This window comes from Punica granatum, chromosome 8 (assembly GCF_007655135.1).
Source record: "Punica granatum isolate Tunisia-2019 chromosome 8, ASM765513v2, whole genome shotgun sequence".
Taxonomy (NCBI): domain Eukaryota; kingdom Viridiplantae; phylum Streptophyta; class Magnoliopsida; order Myrtales; family Lythraceae; genus Punica; species Punica granatum.
In genome coordinates, this window is record NC_045134.1 from 25,107,152 (window position 1) to 25,126,454 (window position 19,303).

Genomic DNA, 19,303 nt, shown 5'->3' on the forward strand with positions numbered 1-19,303 from the left:
GATTCACCAATTGAAGTAGTTGTCCGGAGCAGCTTCATTCCAATAGATTGAGAATTTAATTGGTCGGAACCAGATTAGGACCATCCAGACATCTGGTTTTGGATGAACTAGTTCGAATAGCGACCCGGCTCGTTCATCTGAACTATTATAAATGGCATTCCATAATGCTTAGAACCTCTCTCTTATGCTCAACTACTACATGCCCAACGCCCTTTGCTAGGATGAAGGGATTGGAAGGGAAAAATTTTATATAAAGAACGTTATTCTTTCAAATCTCTTCAGGCACATCGAAATTTTCTTCGATCTTATGTCGATTATTCTTCAAACTTTGATTTAGGCAGAAAAATTATCATGTGAATAATCGGATTAGGAAGAATAATAATTTCACTTCGAATTATTCCTTCCAATTTCCAAATCCTTATTTCAGACAAAGAGAGGATCGATGTGGAGGAAGATGTGGCAGAGAATGCAATAGCTGCCCATTGATTTATGCTGAGATAAGGGCCTGATAAAACTGTTGGCCCAACAATATCATTTAAGACCCTTGCATTTATGAGTAGGGCCCACTCCGAAGCCTATCCCAATTTTCTAGCCCAAATTAGCAAATTTTTCTTTTCTTTTCTTTTCTTTTCTTTTTTTCTAAAGTATTTCATGAGCTTAGAAAGTGTTATGGCACATTTGACAAGGAGGTATGGAACTAAGAGATGAAACAGCCTCGTGAAATTGGACCACTCCTTTGGTTGGTCCTATTCCAGTATTCCTCCTTTTGCTCTTACATCGAGGTGGATATCATTTCATATAATTGATCATGATGATATGAACAGATCAAGCGATCGACGGATAGATAACGAATAATAAATATTTCTTTTTGAATTTAGGTGTGGAGCGATAGTTTGTTACTTTCGATATTCAACGTTGTATACAACACCGTCATGTATTAATCGATAAATGCGAACGAGTTAGCAACCCATGTCAAAACCGTACCATAATAAGGGAAGAACAACGATATATTGGATGTATAAGTGGAATGCCGAGAGTTCTTCATAAATTTCCCGCTAGCTAAGTGCATCGAGTGGTTGCACGTACGAGAACTAATGCCCTTAATAATAGAACTGCCATGTGTATTGATTAATTAGGAGTCACGGCTCTTACAATTGTAGTCTTACATGAGATCTATAGAAAGATAAAGAGATCATTTGCAGCTTTTCGGTATGGATTTCTCATGCTTAGGATTCTTCGAGTTATCATGACAAGGAAGAAGATAATCTATATATATATATATATATGTGTGTGTGTGTGTAAATTCTAATTATTATATATATATGTATATAAATTATAAAGAACAGTATCCCAAGCTATTAATTTATCAACGGCTTGGGAGGGGGAAAGGTAAACATTAACAGCAAGAAAAAGGTTGAATTTGCAACATTGTACCAAAGTAGGATGAGTGTGGAACAAAAGATGAGACCATGTGAGCGTGAGTTAGCCTTGTCCGACAAAGGGTCCCTCCCACCAGCCTCCTCTCTCTCTAAAGTTCCCGATTGACATTTATTATCCGAACCGAGCCGTATCGCCGATATTTGATGCGTTTAGTGTATCGTAACAATCTCGCGTCTTTTTTTTTTCTAAATTAAAAAAAAAATCTCGTGTCCTGTTGAAAAAGTGGTTTTACTATAAACAGATGATTTTTGCATACATTCAACTTCAACATGTAAAACAAGACAACATATAAATAAAAATAGATCACACATTGCACGTGAGAGTGGGTGTTGAAAATTATTAATTTCACATGGAAAAAATGAAAAAATAAATACGAATTTATATGAGATTTGAGAACAACACTTATCAGTTTAAATTTTTAAGTGAAAAATAAATACAAATTCATAAAAAGCCCAATGAAATCTCAATAATATACAACAATTATCGCATTTATTTTTCCATTTCATCTGCATAAAGACGTAAAAGAAACCTCAAGAGAAATTTATTAGATCTTGACATTATTACTTAGAAGTGCTAGATCTGAGAGTTGCGTGATCGCCTTGTCTTTCTTTCTAATGGTTACATTAAGTAGGTTTGACGGTTATATCTTTGCTATTTAATTTATTAAGTTACAATGATATAAAAATATTTTTTTTTTCGATAACTATTTAAATCTGTCATGATACTGGGCCTCAAAAAACTTTTGCCACGAAATTGTCCCTGAATTTCAAGTTCGTCTATCAAAATGGTCTAAAGTTAAATTAAAATGACGGAAATTTGATGTGCCTTTCTATATGGATTAACAATGTCAAAAAAATTATTAAAAAAAGCATAATAAAAAAGACATTTTTTGATTTATTTTAAAAATTCGAAGAAAAACTTTTTTTAAAATTATCCAACAAAACAAAGAGATTTTAAGACTTATCCAACAATAATCAAAATGACATTGTCTTGATTTATTTTTAAAAAAATTCAAAGAATTTTTTTTTAAAATTATCTAACAAAACCGGGAGATGGGAGATTGCGCGGGGCTTCGGCGACCTCCCCTCCCTGGCGAGGTCACCAAAAGGCATCATGAGCCTCCTCCCAATTTTAATATAAAAGTACCAAAAGTTTCGTTAATAAAAATCGAATCTAAAACTTTTAACCTTCTAAGCGAGTCATATGTCATTACGCCACATCCTATATATGTCTAAACATGTATTTTGTAGTTTATAAAATGCAAAGAAACTTTGGTATATTTTTTCCGTGTATATTTTGGAGTCAAAAAGTCCAAAAGGTTACGATTAATCTAGTTCGAGTAGGATCGGCCCACTAAGAGGGTAAAGCTCTCCCAATATTTAATGCCCGCATTTTTTTTCTTGAAAGACATAAATAATGACCGCATTTATTAATAAAGAGTTGTGTATTTTATTGAGATGGATATATGATTTACTTGCTTTTTTAGCTTGAAAACTAAAATAGGTTCCTTTTAGAATTTTCCATATATTTTACATGGAAAGATTACTAAAAGATATACAATGTTGGCATAATCTATCAGCTATCATTACTAGACCAAAGATTTATCCTAATTTCTTAAATGGCATCTTCTTTATTTTTCTTATCACTACAATAACAAAAAAATGAATTAAATAGTCATACCTAATATATGTCACTCGAGATGAGATGTTTTATGAGGATCTTCACATCGGGCGAGAGGAAATTTGGAGCATATTTGTGACACCAAAGAACAAACTGGCAGCTCCGCACTTAGCAATGGAGAAAATTTTAGTTATTTAACTTGATCTCACATGATATGCGAAAATGCAAAGAAAAAAATTATCAATTTTAATAATAGGTATCATAATATTTATTCATTATTGAAATGCCGCTGGTTTCTTCTCAATATATTATCTTATAATTATTTGGAAATTTATGATATTTTTAACATTTAGTTTTTATATTGGTAGTGATTTATTATGAGTTATAGATTTAAAAATGTGCTGTAAATTAAGTTAATATGAATCTAATTGACTTGACACAAACAAACAATATTTTGTATTTCAAATTAGATTCCACAAAACGGTCGTTTCCAATCGTAGGTCCACTCGCGTCTTTCTCGAACACCATTTTTCAAACATCATTAAATCTTGTTTATGTCCTTTTCCGGCGACTCCAACAGCCAATAGACTATCAGGTGATGCTAAAATCTCAAAGAAAAAAATAAAATTTGCCCTAAAAAAATAAAAAAATAAAAAAGCCAAAATAAACAAAAACAAAAGTCCATTATCTACCTTTTGCGAGATATTAATATTATTGTATATATAGTCATATACACATAATAATTATATAAAGAAAGAAAAGAATTCATAAATTTTTCTAGAGTCTCCAGAAAATTGAAATTTATTCTCACTCGAACATTAATTTATTCATCGTGAAATGCTTTCAATAAATTACAGACTCTTACATTACAATAAAAAAGAAAGTCAAGAATACTATTTGGATTTTCAGCAAGACCTTGAAGCGTCCTCGATGGGTTTAATTTTCTCTCAGTCATCGGGTTAGACCTTATACTACAAGTGTAGCCGCCCATATAAATCATAATTTGTTTTTTTAATGGTCAAACAATAACTTTTTTTTTAAATCAAGCATAATGTACATAGGGCTGCCTGAAGTGACAGCAATTACAGACATAAATGTCTGAAAAGGCATCCGTGAGAGATAAATAGATGCCTAAAGAAGCATTCTTTATAGATAAACATATGCTTGAAGAGGCTTACGTTATAGAAATTCAGGTGATGGAAGAGTCATTAGTTATTGAAAACAAGCACAACGCAAACCATACACTAAACAAAACGGAAATAAGCACACCAAACAGAACAAAAAGAAGTACAAGTGACTTCGAGTTATTCAGCCTCAATTCAAGAATATCCATACACACAGTATGAAAATCGAGAGCCCCCTTAGTATGGTCACCATCTGGAGTAACAAGGTACGTCGGTGCGTCAACAATGATAGCACGAAGATGCTAAGTTTTTTCCTTCCCCAAGAAAGTGGACGTGATGATAGTGTGATTATCCAATACAGATCTTCAGAAATACATGTTGAAAGGCTCGAAATTAGATCTAAAACAAGGGTGAGTATCGGGGAGGTCCTTCATAAGGATCCGAGTATGATCTTATTCGATCGGGTCGAAACTAGAACCAGCACGAGCTGTCCGAATCTGATCTAGATCGGGTCAAAATGAGCAAGATCCAACCCAATTGGAAAGGATCAAACCGATCATAATTTGTTAACTATGTCGTCTCTACACTTGGATTTTTTATGAATTTTTTGGTGGCCTCGAAATTGAAATTTATTTATAAGGGGGAAATAAATAAAAGAGGAAAAAGGAAAGGAGAAAAAAAGAAAAAAAGGACAGTCCCTGGAAAGTTGACTCGACTGTCTCCCTCTCTCATTCTGCAAGAAAACAGCTTTCTCTCTCTATCTCTCTAGGGTTTTCATTCTCTTTCCTAGTAATCTGTTTCCCAGCCTGGACTTTTCCTCTTCTTCTTCCTCACTGTCTTCTCCCACAGAGAGAGAAGCTGAACTGAGCCACACCCATCTCAGTTTCTTCAAATGCACCTCCATTGACGGGACCTTCACCTTGAGGTCATTCTGGGTTTTGGGGTTCTTGGGATTTCCCCCCCTTTCTTCCTCTGGGGCTTCTGCATTTTGGTTCTTTCGCCGGAATCCTCAAACATGCAGCAGCAAATCCTCGTTGCCGTCGCTGTCTTCTTGCTTTTCCTCCCAATTTCGGCCCCGGATCTCGCCGCCGACAGGGCTGCACTGCTGTCCCTCCGTTCCGCGGTCCGTGGCCGCCCCCTCCTCTGGCGCGTGGCTGACACTACCCCCTGCTCGTGGGCCGGCGTGCGGTGTGAATCTGGCCGCGTGACCATCCTCCGCCTCCCCGGCTCGTCACTCTCTGGCCAAATCCCCGACGCCGTGTTCCTCAACCTCACGCGCCTCCGCACACTCTCCCTCCGGCTCAACTCCCTCACTGGGCCTGTCCCCGACCTCTCCCCCTGCAGTAACCTCCGGAACCTATACCTGCAAGGTAACGCCTTTAGCGGTGAGATCCCGGACTCTTTGTTCACCATTCATGGCCTCGTGAGGCTGAACTTGGCCTCCAACAACCTGACCGGCGCGGTCTCCGGGGGTTTCAACAACTTGACCCGACTTAAGACTCTGTTCCTCGAGAACAATCGCCTCACCGGGTCGATTCCCGCCGGGTTGAAGCTCAAGCAGTTGAACGTTTCGAACAATTTGCTTAATGGGTCAATCCCAGAGGGCTTGCAGTCTTTCTCTGCGGCTTCGTTTTCCGGCAATTCCCTCTGTGGGAAGCCTCTCAAGGCTTGCCCTGCCATAAGTCCCGCTGAATCACCAGGAAACAATGGCACTGAGGGGGTAAAGACGAGCAAGAAGAAGCTTTCCGGCTCTGCAGTAGCTGGGATTGCAATCGGGTGCGTGTTCGGGTTCCTTCTAATTGTCATAATCTTGATTTACCTGTGCCGGAAGATGGGGAGCAAGAGGACTCGATCTGTGGATATCTCTGCTCTCAACAAGCAGCAGGAAATGGGTCTAAACACGGCTGAGTCGAAGGGAGTTGGGGAGACAGAGAATGGCGGGTTTAGCGACAGCTTGATGGTGGTGGGGCAAACAAAAGCGGAGTCCAATGGCGGGGCACTGCCTGCGAAGAAGCTGCTGTTCTTTGGGAATGCTCCGAGGGTCTTCGATCTGGAGGATTTGCTCAGGGCTTCTGCCGAGGTTCTGGGGAAGGGGACATTCGGGACGGCCTACAAGGCTGTGTTGGAGGTCGGAATGGTGGTGGCAGTGAAGAGGCTGAAGGACGTGACCGTCTCAGTGAGGGAGTTTACAGAGAGGATCGAGGGAGTCGGGGCAATGAACCATGAGAATTTGGTGCCGCTCAGGGCATACTATTACAGTAATGATGAGAAGCTCCTCGTGTATGATTTCATGTCCATGGGAAGCTTGTCTGCTCTGTTACATGGTGAGATCTTTATTGTTCTTCTAAGTCATTGTTTTGTATATGAGAAGAGTTTCTTCGATTTGATTCTTTCGATGATGTGACGGTCTTATTTTTGCATTCACTAATAAGTAGATGCATAGTAAAATGTCTTTCGCAACTATGGTGCGAAAGTATCGATAGTATTTGCTTAGACCATCAGTAGTTGAAGCATGCTGATGCTGATGGAGTTGATAGACATACATCTGTTTGCCGTTGATGCTCTGTCAACTTATATTCGTGTGCACGAATTGATATAATATATGCCTTAGAGTTTCTGATCTGAGCTGCATTTGCTGTATTCATCATCGGTAGCAGAAAGTCCTGTTCTCGTTGAATCATTCTCATGGAAAACCGAATTCTTGCAACTGACGAGAAATTGTTATGGAATAGGAAACAAGGGAGCAGGGAGGACTCCATTGAACTGGGAGATCAGGTCAAGCATTGCGCTTGGAGCAGCCCGCGGCATTGAATACCTCCACTCTAGGGGCCAGAACGTGTCCCATGGGAACATCAAATCCTCCAACATCCTCCTGACCAGGACATACGAGGCACGGGTCTCTGACTTTGGGCTGGCCAACCTTGTTGGGCCCTCATCTACCCCAACGAGAGTTGCAGGCTATCGGGCGCCGGAGGTGACCGACCCTCGGAGGGTCTCCCAGCAGGCTGATGTCTACAGCTTCGGGGTGTTGCTGTTGGAGCTCCTCACTGGGAAGGCCCCGACCCACTCGGTCCTCAATGAGGAAGGGGTCGACCTCCCACGGTGGGTTCAGTCAGTTGTTCGGGAGGAGTGGACCTCCGAGGTGTTCGACCTTGAGCTACTCAGGTACCAGAGTGTGGAGGAGGAGATGGTCCAGCTCCTGCAGCTCGCCATAGACTGCTGCGCTCAGTACCCCGACAATCGCCCTACAATGTCCGAAGTCGCGAGGCGGATCGCGGAGCTCTGCCACTCGAGCTCCAGATATCCCGAGTCCCAGCCCGAGCAGGGGATCGATTCAGACCTAGTATCATCTCATTGAACCTGTTCAAGGGACTCCCAAAAATGAAAAATGATGCTCATCTCTCATCTCATCTCGTCTAACCCTTCTAGCCTTGTTAGCCCATTAGGAGGAAAGTGGCATGTCACGCCTCTCTCTCTCTCTCTCTCTCTCTCTCTCTCTGTTTTTTTTTTTTTTTCCTTGGTCCCTAATTTTCTTCTTTCTTTTATTTTTTGTTAATTTTATTTGGAATCTCATGGAAATGGGTTGGGGATATAGCTGTTTCTCCATTGGTGCTTGGTGAGTGGATTTGTGGATCTTTGTAATTATAACTCTGCCCTTCCTTTTCCCCTTCATTTCTCTTTACTTTGCAACTGTTTTATTTTTTTTTCCCCTCGCTTTTACGAAAGTGAGATGAATACGTTCTCAGCAAGGATCAGAGGCAGTGGCATTTTTAACGTTCGATTCTCATCGTCGAGATCTTTCATGCTGCTTAACTTGATGTATAGGAATCGGACTGCCCCCGCGCTTTATTGGGAATGTCTTCTTCATCAACATGTACAGTATTGGTAGCTTCATCGTGCATGTGAGGAAAAAAAAGGCGTGTTGTGCATTTTGTCATGAAAATGATGACATGAAAGCTTTTATACTTTATAGTGTGCGGAAGTAGTCATATAAAGCTTCAACTGTGGGCCCGTTCTCGCTTTGATAAAAGTGGACGATTTGGCTGTAAAGGCAGGTGGTTATTTTAATTTATATATAGCTGGGATTCTCGAAAATGGAGATAAATTAAGATTTTTCGTTAATTAAGCAATTAACTGATAGTTAACTTCCATCCCAGGCTTTTATATTTAAATGGGAATATAAAATATGATATCCCCAAAGTTCTGCCACGGGCTATGCCACCCAAACCAAGAACGGGAAGTCGCATCCGTCCCATCGGGAGCACCTACAATGTCATGATCACATTGGTTTACCCTTTTTTCTTTGGTAGTTCAACGGAAGGTCGCCCCTTCAACAAGAAAAGGCATAAATATGGAAACTTCTCTGCCATTTGGAGTGCTTTATTTCATCAATTGGTTAGAGAAGTTGCAGATGGACAAATGAAAATGTTAAGAGAAAAAAGACAAAGCCATGCACGTATTCCAAAATTTGTCCATACAACATGTACATGCAACGGTCATAATTTGTCCCTGGCTTATTACGTTGTCCTATACGTCCCTGTCTCTAGCCACTGATTTTAAAAAACAAATTGATAAGGTTTTATCTTGGGATTGCATGCATGTCCTCACATGTATTCATATATCAGATGTGGATGCGTGGACCAACATTTGCTATCGAGCACCATGCATGCACGTTCTAAACTATTTCGAAATTAACGGTCGATTTGATCATATTCCGGTACAAAAAGAAGATTAGTATTTTGTGAATAATTTAGAACGTAGGGTGGCCCGCAAGGAGAAGGTAATGTGCAAGGGGCACGTGCCCAATCATAGAGTTTCTCGATTAGAAAACTATAGAGATATAGCCGTGGCGCCTGGCTAAGTGATCCCCTAATAAGATATATGAAAAGTGCAGAATAGTGACTGTTCAAAAGAATGAACGTCAAGTGATCCTTGAAAGCTCTATTAACGGGCTAGTCGTCTTCTTGAACAAATGTATAACTCACACTTCATTTGCTTATCACGACTTTATTTTTTTTCCTGTGCAATATTGGTATCTGAAAGCCCAACAGACTCTATCTAATTCAATTCGAGTCCGATCGGCCCATTAAGGGGATAAAACTCTCTCAATATGAATTTTCTCTATTCAAATGACTCGAACCCGAGATTTTATTTAAAAAGAACAAGTATTGCATCGCTTGAACAATCCACGTTGGTTGCTTATCACCCCTTTGGCATGACTATGTATGTTCTTTTTCTTGCCAAGAAAAATTGGAGAATTTACGAAATGGAAGAAAAATATCAAGGGGAAATGAGAAAAAAATGTTAATAAAAAAGATCTCTCAAGAAAATTAAAAATCATTCTAAAAATTTCTCAAACAAAATTCTGTTCTCTTGTTGGCAGAGAAATCTTAGGAACAACACAAATTAAATACCTAAGAAGAATTTAACTCTTTTCTATGTATAGTAACCCTAAATAACCATTGAACCATTCACTTAATAAAAACCACTAGAAAGAGAGAGGAGGGGGAAAAAAAAGGAAAACAAAGACGTAGAAGAAGAATAAAACTTATCTTTGCCTCAATTTGGAACCTCAGTTACATTGTATAGATCTTTACATTATGGGTTATTACAAGCCCCTTTGGCTGTTCTTCTTCTTCGTCTTCTTTTCGGCATGTGTCTCGACGAACTTCTCCCAGGCCATAGAGCTCGGTGGATCGAATACGGCATGCTTGCAGAAACTGCTTCCATGCAAGAATTATGTGAAGTCGCCTTCCCCGCCGTCCTCCTGCTGTGATCCTCTTAAGAGTATGATATCGACCGATACCCAGTGCCTCTGCAAAGTCTTCAACGACCCCGAATCCCTGAAGAGCCTCAGCATCACCCAGGACGATGCTCTCGGTCTCGCCAAGTCCTGCGGTGCCAATCCTGATGTGTCGGTCTGCAAGAGTGCAGGTTCGCGATGTTTATGCAAATTCTCTTAATTTTCTTACAATCGACATATATGGTTCGTTTAAATAGTTCTTAGAAAAATCATCATTAACCATGTTTTCATTCTTATTGCCAGAAAAATCAGGATCGGCGAATGCTACTTCATCAACATCTACCAACACAACAACGAGCTCCCCCACCAAGAGTGAAGCTTCTGCTATATCTTCCCCTGGCAGAATAATATCCTCACTCTCCATTGCTTTCTCGGTTGCTTCCTATGCAATTTTCTCCTCTCACTAGATATGGTATAGTAAGAGTCCAGGTATCTGGTTCGATACAGAATACACCGACCTACATATAAGTAAGTTGAAGGACATCGACAGATGTTGTAGCGCATTACTCGACTTCTTTAATTCAGATGGTCCAGAAACTAGACAAGTTCCGGCAATGGGTTTCGCTTTATGTTAAAATGCCGGATGACTGTCTACTATACTGCTCATGCATACGGATAACGAAGATTTAATCAACTCGTACCCTTTTGTTTCCTCTCAGTTTTCTGTATTTTTCTTTTGGCAATGGAATTTTAGAGAGTGCAATATTGAGCTTTTATTAGATTTCTCATTTGATCATGAACAAAGAAACTACAAGCATCAATAAAACACTGGTTGTAAAAGGGGGTCAATCCACATTTCTGCGAACCTATAAGCAATTCGCAAATACTTTGGAGCATGCCTGGAGAAACTGTCGAATAATTTTGTAATTCCATAAAAATCGCAGGTAAGTCATATATATGAAAGAGGTCGTTTCCCCTTAGAGAAACCCCAAGGAGTAGAAAATTTTCTTTGATTATTATTTAGCGTTAGCTATTGGTTGATAACCAGATCTATAATCTTTACCTATTCGTAAGGAAATAACAGTCCTTGATTAGAAATTCCTACTCTTCCCGGAAAAAGGTGGTATCCGCGATGATCGTACAAAGAGTAAGGGTGTGTTTAATAACACTAATTAAGTGAATTCAACATGTTTGGTAAGCCCTAAAAAAAAGTGATTTAAGTCAATTCATTTATTAAGTAAAAAAAGCACTTAACTATTAACTAGAAAAAATCTAATTATTATTATTAGCTGATTTGCTCAATTAAGAGGCAAGTTTTTAAAATTTGCAGCAATATCCCCAACTTTGTCATAATTGCATTTTGATTCCATTTTCAGATTTGGATTAATTGGGACATATAGCCTAACGTTTGAAGGAATTTTTAGTTCTAGCTCAAACTTGATTTTTTACCTGAGATATCACAATATTGACGTGTTGATTTCACATCTATCCTGATGCTAATTTTCCGTCCAAAATTAACAGAATTGCACATGTGGTAAGTTAATTTCACATCTATCCCGACACTCGTTGCAAAATTAAAGTGGCACGTTATTTGGAAATTATGTTGCCTTTGCAGTGGAAATTCTCCAGCTCTTGTTAACAGAGGATGGGTCCCTCAAAGTTGGAGAGATAAGTTTTTGAAGGGTAGAAGATCGTGAGCTGTGTCCAAGTGCCTCTCCTCCCTTGGTCCAGAAGGTCGGGGTAGTTTTAGGAAAAATCATTAACCTGCTGTATTATATTATTAATGTATGGTTGCACTTATGATATATATAGAGATGCATCTAATCATGCTTGGGAAAGGCAGGATTTGGATCGAGTATCTTCTGTCAGTCCTGTAGAAGTTATAGGAGTTGTAGTTCGAAGGATTGAGAATCCTGGCAAAGTTCATCCAAGCCATTATAAGTGCTCTTATGCCAACATTCCTGCAATGGCTTGTGCATATGGACTTCCAGAGGATACTCTTTATGTCGAAGCCATGAAAGCTTTCAGTCCAAGAAATCCATAGCCTATACCGAAGGACAAGGATGCCATAATTGGCCTTCATAATGTATAGGCCATCCATTAGCGTAGAGGATCAGCTCGATGACATTCGCTACGTATGCTCTCTGTGTCACTCTTGTTCTTTTTTTGTACTTTGCTCGATGATCTTGAAGGGATCAAGATGACTATTTCTCTCCTTTCAAGCTCTTGCTGCGTGTTCCTCCCCTCTTCCTCAAGCTTCTGTGATGGAAAGGGGAAGCAGTTAATGGAGGAGATGACAGAGGTAGGAAGGGGAAGAGGAAGAGAGGAATATGGTGGTGATGGAAAAATAAAATATTGAAGGAAAGTTGCGGGAAAAAAGTTGGTCCTAAATTTGAGAATTTAGTGGGAGGTGATGATTTTTGATATAATTAATCCTTATTTATTTACACATATTTTTTGGACTTCCAACTGACGTGGCAACATCCAGGCTGAAGGAGTAATTATCTTCAGTAGGCCGTCATGCACCCGGAAACTTCCCCTTAAGCCCTAACAAAATAATATTTTTATATTAATTTAATTTAATTTCTGAATGTTAAACCCTGAGGAGGCTCCTATTGAGAGAGAGAGAGAGAGAGTGGGGAAGGAGAAATCCGTGAAATGTCATCGGAGGGGCTAAAGAAATGGCAAGAGCTTCCTCTATTTCGAGATACCTGACCGCGAAGCTCCTCCGCAGTGGCGGTGGAGCTTTCGCCTCCCTCTCGCCATGCACACGCTGGACCTCGCCAACCCGATTGCCGCCTTCCTTCTGCAGCTCCGCCGTCGCCGGTTCTTCTGTCTCCGATCCCGCTCCCGCGTCGGCCTCTTCGTCTCAGAGTCAAGGTGATAGTTCCACCTATGATCGTAGCAATCCCGTGAATTTAACTTAGCTCGGTGTGTAGTTTTCGCCCACGGCGTCAGATACAGTATCAAACGTGCGTGTTGAATCTTCAGTCGTCGATGATATTGTAGCTTGTCGGTCCGGCTGGGTTGATTTGATGTATTTCATGATCGAATAGGAGCAGCCGCTTCGATTTTGAGGAAATTTGATGCACGACAATGTCGTTTTTCGTTCTGGACGAGTAGATCACAGTTTTCTAGCTCAGTCTGTTGTGATGTTCATTGATGAAATATGGCGATCACTAGATCAACTACTAACTCGCTTTTGGTTTGATTGAATTTGGGGATGCTGGCCAGGAAATCAGAGGAGATGGTCGAAATGGTTGCTATTTATTCCTGGAGCTATCACATTTGGCCTTGGGACTTGGCAAGTTTTCAGGAGACAAGACAAGGTAACTTCCCGACATCCCTACACTGCGACTGTGCTTATGCAGCTCTTACATGTTTTGCTTTATTAATTTCTATTTGGTTCTGGTTGAATTTTGTCTGGAAGGTTTTCCCTTTTTTGTCCCTCAAATATCATCTATATGAACTTGAACTCTTTAGTTTAACATTTGTGGTCCGTTTGTTGAAGCACATTGGAGTAGGAAAAGGTTTATCTCATGTGATGGCTAAGCTTCCTTTGTACAAAACATCGTTGAATTTTGTTATTAGTTGACTAAGCTTGATCATTCGTACTTGTCCTAGTGAAAGCTGAAATATTGATACCTCCTGCTAAAGGTATCATGCAGATTCTTTTGATTGTACGTACTTTACAGAGGGTGTCTTTGTATGGTATTTATAGGTGACTTGACAATACTAATTTGTTGTTCTGTTCTAATTCTTTGTAAAAGTTGTCAGCTATCATCTTTGAAAATAATTAACCTTGTAATGACGTCAACTTAGAATTTGCTGGTGAGGCTGTGTTCGAAGAGATTCCTAGACTTTATTTTTGATGGAATTGTAGTATTGTCTGTTATTCAACAGAGATTTAGTTATCCCAAAGTCATGGTCAACCAGTTACTAAGCAAACCTCAAAGGGTTTGGCCTAGTGGTTAAAGTGCGCCTAAACTTGCACCCGATCCCGGGTTCGAATCCCCTTGGGGCCACCGGAGCGCTTTTGGCGTGATTACCTGCTCTGTGCGCCGCCGGGGGTTTACAGAGCCCCGGGGATTAGTCGGGCGAAGCCTGGACACCCCGGGTTAGGAAAAAAAAAAAAAACCAGTTACTAAGCAGAAAGGCCTGTTGTGTCTAAAGATAATCAATGCTGAAAAATTTCAGTTGGGAGTCAAAAACTTGGAAAGTATGTTTGCTAAGTAGATACCTGTATATACATAGAGATGAAGCCATTTAACTCAATTTATATAGATTATCCTTTAATGATCTAAATTGTTGGTTTTTTTTTTGCTTAATGATTTCCTTCTTTAGTAAAAAATAAAGTTGAATGCAGATTAAATATGTTGCTCTGTTTTTTTGCTACTTAAAAAGCTAGACTGGTATTGAAAGTTAGGCTGTAAGTTGCCTAGATAATTAAAAAGTTACAGCTGTATGAATGGTCACATATTGATAATGCCCATTAGTATTTTAGTGTGCTCACTACTGAGAGTATTATTCAACTGATTCAGTGTAAGTATTGATATGATCATCATAATAATTAGAAAAAAAAAGGTAGAATCAACAAAAATAGGTTAAGAAAGAAGGAAAACCCGGGGGCGGGGAAGTTGCTTTCATTTAATATCCACTGTTGGAGACAGAGAAAATATTTTCCACCATCTCCTGAGGCAAATAGAGGGCATATCTTCTAGAAAAGAACGAAAATTAAAGAGGCAAAGATGGTACTTTAAATCGAGGACCGTGGTTTCGCATTCTCCATCTAATAGTTGTAGAAGTAAGAAAACTTTTTTTTTCTTGTCTTTTCAAGTTTAAGTTCTCCAAGTCCTTTGAAAAATGGAAAAAAGAAATTTTCTTCAAATATGGCTTCTAATATACTTAAGTAAAAACACTTCTAACGTTATCTAGTTATCTATTTTCAGGATAGAACTTATTGAAAAATAAAGAGTGTTCTCAGAGTAACAGGCCTTAATACTTCGATGTCATGATGTGCGTTCTATCAAGTTAACATCCTAGTTGTAGAATTGCTTTTGACAGTTTCCTTTGAAATTTTCTTTCTAGGTTAGAATGTTGGAGTATCGACAAATGCGGTTGAACATGGAACCTCTGAAGCTGAGTGATGTGACTCCTTCAAGTGAAAGTCTCGATTCTTTGGAATTCAGGAGGGTAGCATGCACAGGAGTTTTTGACGAACGAAAATCAATATTTGTGGGTCCACGTTCCCGAAGCATTTCGGGTGTTACCGAAAATGGATATTATCTTATAACGCCCCTCATGCCCATTGCAAATAACAGTGGAAGGTATGTGCTCTATGGAAATGATCAGGAACATAGTTGCATGTTAATGTCCTTAATAATTTATGAAAATCCTGGAAAAAGGTCACATTTTACTGTGGATTACTAAGTTATTTAATCGTGAAGTTATTTCTGAAACCTGTGAAAATTTTACGTTGTTTGCTTGCATCAATTGTTGGATATCACATTGTTTGCATTGATAACTATGCAGAGCATTAGCCATCTAGCATCAGTAATCAATTGTGTTTTTAGTCCTGCTGTTTGTGACCCCTCTTATTTACTTCAAAATCGTTTGGATAAAACCTTTCTAGCTGCTAGGCTTTTTGAAAAAAACTTTATTAATGTTGTTCTCTTTTGGGAAATCTTACTTTTGACTTAAGAAAATGTGATATCAGATGGAAATTCACGCGAACATCATGTTGTCTTTGCAGTGTAAATTCTCCAGTTCTTGTCAACAGAGGATGGGTCCCTCGTAATTGGAGAGATGAGTTTTTAAAATCTGTAGAAGATCAAGAGAAACCTTCAAGTGCCTCTCCTCCCTTGGTCCAGAAGAGCGAACCCAAAAGACACTGGTGGTCTTTCTGGTCTAAGATGCCAAAAACGGTCAAGGTAGTTTATTGAATAATCATGAGCCTCCTGTATTACTGGATGAGTGAACTTGAAATGAGGATACATCTCTAATAATGATCGGAAAATGCAGGATTTGGATGGAGAATCTGCGGTTAGTCCTGTAGAGGTTATAGGAGTTATTCGTGGGAGTGAAAAACCTAGCATTTTTGTTCCGGAAAATGATCTAAGCTCCTCTCAGTGGTTTTATGTCGATATTCCTGCTATTGCTCACGCATGTGGACTTCCGGAGAATACTCTCTATGTCGAAGACATAAATGAAAACGTGAATCCAAGCAATCCATACCCTATACCAAAGGATGTGAATACCTTAATTCGCAGTTCAGTCATGCCACAGGATCACTTGAATTACACATTGACATGGTATGCTCTCACTTTCAGCGTCATTATTCTTTTAAGTACCTTGTATTAATCCTTGACCTGCCTATCTTTCTTCTTAATATTGCCCTATTCATGGAATACAATTGTTGTGCTCATGACGATGTATCTATGCTTTTCCCTTAGTTTGATACATTGAATTCATATATGATTCTTAGGCAAACAGTTTATGAGTACTTGAACAAGATAAGGAGCTATCGTATTGATAGCCAACTTAGTAGAACTTGAGGTCCCGTCAAGCCAATTTCGTCTGCCCATTCGGGGTGGTTGTCATTGTCATCTCTAGAGCATAGCATAGTTGTTGGATTAGCAATTCTATCTTTGATCAGACATCGTGTAGCATTTCTGAAGGGAAAGACGAGTGAACCTTCTTCATTTATCACTGAAAGATGGGGATGACTTTTACTAAGACACTGGTTTATCTTCATCAGGTATTCTCTGTCTGCTGCTGTCACATTCATGGCTTTCAAGAGGTTGAGGCCCAAAAAGAGCCGGAGATAATAATTTGCAAACTTCTCTTTATTGAAATTCTTCTTCCATTGAAATGGTAAGAACAGAGACCAGAGAGGGGATCTGTTTTGGGCACTATTAAATTTCATTTGTTGCTTCTCGATCACACCTCTCTTGCTATGTACTGATCATCGAGTTTTTAGCAGGTGGGGTGCATATCTTGTTTAGCTTATCATATATTCGCTTTCAAATGTACTTGTCCGGGAGTTGATCTACAGCGTGGAGAGATGCTGCAATCTACAACCGGGAGAGATGCTTCAACTCAAAGATCTATAGAATGATGCAGCGATTAAAGCTTCTACGGATAGTGATAGCCGTCCCTCTGATCAATGCAGGAGGAGTTTTCTGAGATGATTCATTAAGAAATTGTAATTTGTATGCCACAATAAGTACCAAGAACGGCTAGAATTTCTCCGTACTCTTGGGCGTCTTGGTGTTTTGTTTTAAGTTTCATGGGCCCACGAAATTTTGAACCCGGGTTTGGTCCATTGATCTATTGCAGCCCGTTGGTCTGGCTCATTGGACGGGCCTAGTCCAACATGCCCAATGTGCTTTATGGCTTAGTGACGACTACACGATTCCTCTTGTTCATCCTATTACCCGATACAATCACAACGCGAGCCAGCTGAGATCAAAATCAACGGAGACCTCGGCAATAACATTTAAAATCCATTGATAAATCACAAGCGGCATTATAGGGGTGTAAATTAATTTAGTCGAGCTCGAGTACAAATAAATTCAACTTAACCCATTAAAAAAATGCTTGAGCTTGAGCTCGATTGATACTTGAGCAGCTCGAGTTTGGCTCGTTAGAGCTCGTTTAGATTTTTAGCTATTTTATTTAGTAACTAGTCATTAAACCGTGTATTGCATGGAATAGAACATGAACTTGTGCTCTCTCCGTATAGATTTGTATTGATTATTATACAATTACCATTAAGGGTTTAGGAGAGAGAAAATACAACAGAGAGTGGAACTATCATTTCGGGTTCTCTGAGAGAGTGGAATAGAGAACCCGATTATTATTTAAAGTTTAGAAGAGAAAATGTCATGTAAAAAATAGTGAAACTACAATTTAGGATTTGAGACGGAGAAATGGTCTTTGTTAGAAAGATAATGTGGAATAGACGAAACTATTATTTATTGTTTATGAGAAAAAAAGTGTCATGTTAAAGAGAGGGAGTTGACTAGAGAGGACAATGACCATTCTATGGCTTATGAGAAATAGTGTAATTTAAGATAGAACAGAACTACCATTCATGATTTATGAGAGAGGGTATCATATTAGGGAGAAAATGTGGAATAAAAAACGGAGCTATTATTTAGGATTAAAGATCGAGAAAATGTCATATGTTAGAGAGAGAGTGGAATAGAAAGTGCAACTATTATTTAGGATTTAGGAGAGAGAATGTCATGTAAGAGATAGAGTGAAACTAACGTTCAACGTTTAGGATAAAGAGTTATGTTAGAGAAAAAAAATGGAATAGATAGCGCAATTACCATTTAGAATTTAGGAAAGAAAATTTAATGTTAGAGAGCGAAAATGAAATAGAGAGCGCAACTACCACTTGGAATTTAAGAGATAGAAAGTGACGTGTAAGATAGAGAGCGAAACTATCATTTATAGTTTATGAAAGAGAAATGATCACGTTAGAAAGAGAATGAAATAGAGAACACAATTGTCATTTAGGTTTAAGTGATATAATTATATAAAAAAGACTATAACTACCATTTATGATTTATGTGAGAGAAAATGTCATGTTCTCTCCCTAACATGACATTTTCTCTATTCTAAACTTGTGTGCTTTATTCCATTTTCTCTCATAAATCCTAAATGGTATCTTTAAAAAAATTCTTTATTAAAAAATAATATCAAATCTAAAAAAATTCCATATATATATCTATAAAATATTATCTAATCTATTTTTAAAAAATAGATATCTATAGAACAATATAATTCATATATACTTTTTCTTATTATATATACTAAAAATTATCCACATAAACATATATTAATATATCTATATTATCTATATTATGCATGAAATATAATAATATATACTTATTTTGATGTTAATATTTATGTGATGAAATATTATTTTTTATTTCAAAAAATTCAAGATTTTTAAATAATATATAGATTACAAAAATTTTAAAAAATAAGAAATTGTATTTAATGATGAAATATCTTTTAAAGTATATTTTTATTAAAAATAAGGCAAAAAATTTAAAAATAATAATTTTTTAAAAAAAACCTAGAAAGTTCTATTTAGAAAATTCATCTTGCATCCAACAAAAATCATCGTATTATTCAAAAGATTTTATAGTATTTTCGATTCTCTTTAATGAAATATTATTTTAGAAGATTTTGTTTGCTAATTTTATAATTAAGTATAATTTAAAATTTTTAAACTCCTCAAAAAATAAAGAAAATTTCATTAAAAAACGGAACATTCTAAAGCTATACGATATGAAATATTATGGGCATGGGAGCCTAAGTTTGCTGATAAAAGGAGATATACATAATTTTTTGGAAAAGC

At 38.2% G+C, this 19,303-nt stretch overlaps 3 protein-coding genes across 4 annotated transcripts; all 3 read left to right on the plus strand.

The window, feature by feature from the left end:
• Positions 1-4,895: 4,895 nt before the first annotated feature.
• LOC116188627 (probable inactive receptor kinase At1g48480) lies at positions 4,896-7,921 on the plus strand. Its single transcript, XM_031518100.1, has 2 exons — positions 4,896-6,508; positions 6,917-7,921. Exons 1-2 carry the CDS (start codon positions 5,200-5,202, stop codon positions 7,540-7,542), a joined length of 1,935 nt encoding a protein of 644 aa, XP_031373960.1. The 5' UTR covers positions 4,896-5,199; the 3' UTR covers positions 7,543-7,921.
• A 1,761-nt stretch (positions 7,922-9,682) lies between these two features.
• LOC116189050 (lipid transfer-like protein VAS) lies at positions 9,683-10,715 on the plus strand. Its single transcript, XM_031518574.1, has 2 exons — positions 9,683-10,118; positions 10,231-10,715. The coding sequence occupies exons 1-2, from the start codon at positions 9,785-9,787 to the stop codon at positions 10,392-10,394; spliced, it is 498 nt and encodes a 165-aa protein (XP_031374434.1). The 5' UTR covers positions 9,683-9,784; the 3' UTR covers positions 10,395-10,715.
• Positions 10,716-12,522: 1,807 nt separating this feature from the next.
• On the plus strand, positions 12,523-17,326 carry LOC116189334 (surfeit locus protein 1). 2 transcript variants are annotated; one of them, XM_031518957.1, is made up of 7 exons: positions 12,523-12,807; positions 13,162-13,256; positions 15,016-15,254; positions 15,680-15,857; positions 15,949-16,238; positions 16,685-16,800; positions 16,907-17,326. In XM_031518957.1, exons 1-6 carry the CDS (start codon positions 12,609-12,611, stop codon positions 16,752-16,754), a joined length of 1,071 nt encoding a protein of 356 aa, XP_031374817.1. In that variant the 5' UTR covers positions 12,523-12,608; the 3' UTR covers positions 16,755-16,800; positions 16,907-17,326. The 2 variants fall into 2 exon arrangements, with proteins under 2 accessions (XP_031374817.1, XP_031374816.1); XM_031518956.1 differs by having other exon boundaries at positions 12,524-12,807; positions 16,910-17,326.
• Positions 17,327-19,303: the final 1,977 nt, after the last annotated feature.

Coding starts and splice junctions, on each gene's coding strand:
- LOC116188627 (XM_031518100.1), top strand. CDS start 5,200: ATGCAGCAGCAAATCCTCGTTGCCGTCGCTGTCTTCTTGCTTTTCCTC. Junction 6,509..6,916: donor CTTGTCTGCTCTGTTACATG/GTGAGATCTTTA, acceptor GTTATGGAATAG/GAAACAAGGGAGCAGGGAGG.
- LOC116189050 (XM_031518574.1), top strand. CDS start 9,785: ATGGGTTATTACAAGCCCCTTTGGCTGTTCTTCTTCTTCGTCTTCTTT. Junction 10,119..10,230: donor GTCGGTCTGCAAGAGTGCAG/GTTCGCGATGTT, acceptor TCTTATTGCCAG/AAAAATCAGGATCGGCGAAT.
- LOC116189334 (XM_031518957.1), top strand. CDS start 12,609: ATGGCAAGAGCTTCCTCTATTTCGAGATACCTGACCGCGAAGCTCCTC. Junction 12,808..13,161: donor CTCTTCGTCTCAGAGTCAAG/GTGATAGTTCCA, acceptor GATGCTGGCCAG/GAAATCAGAGGAGATGGTCG. Junction 15,255..15,679: donor ATTGCAAATAACAGTGGAAG/GTATGTGCTCTA, acceptor TTGTCTTTGCAG/TGTAAATTCTCCAGTTCTTG.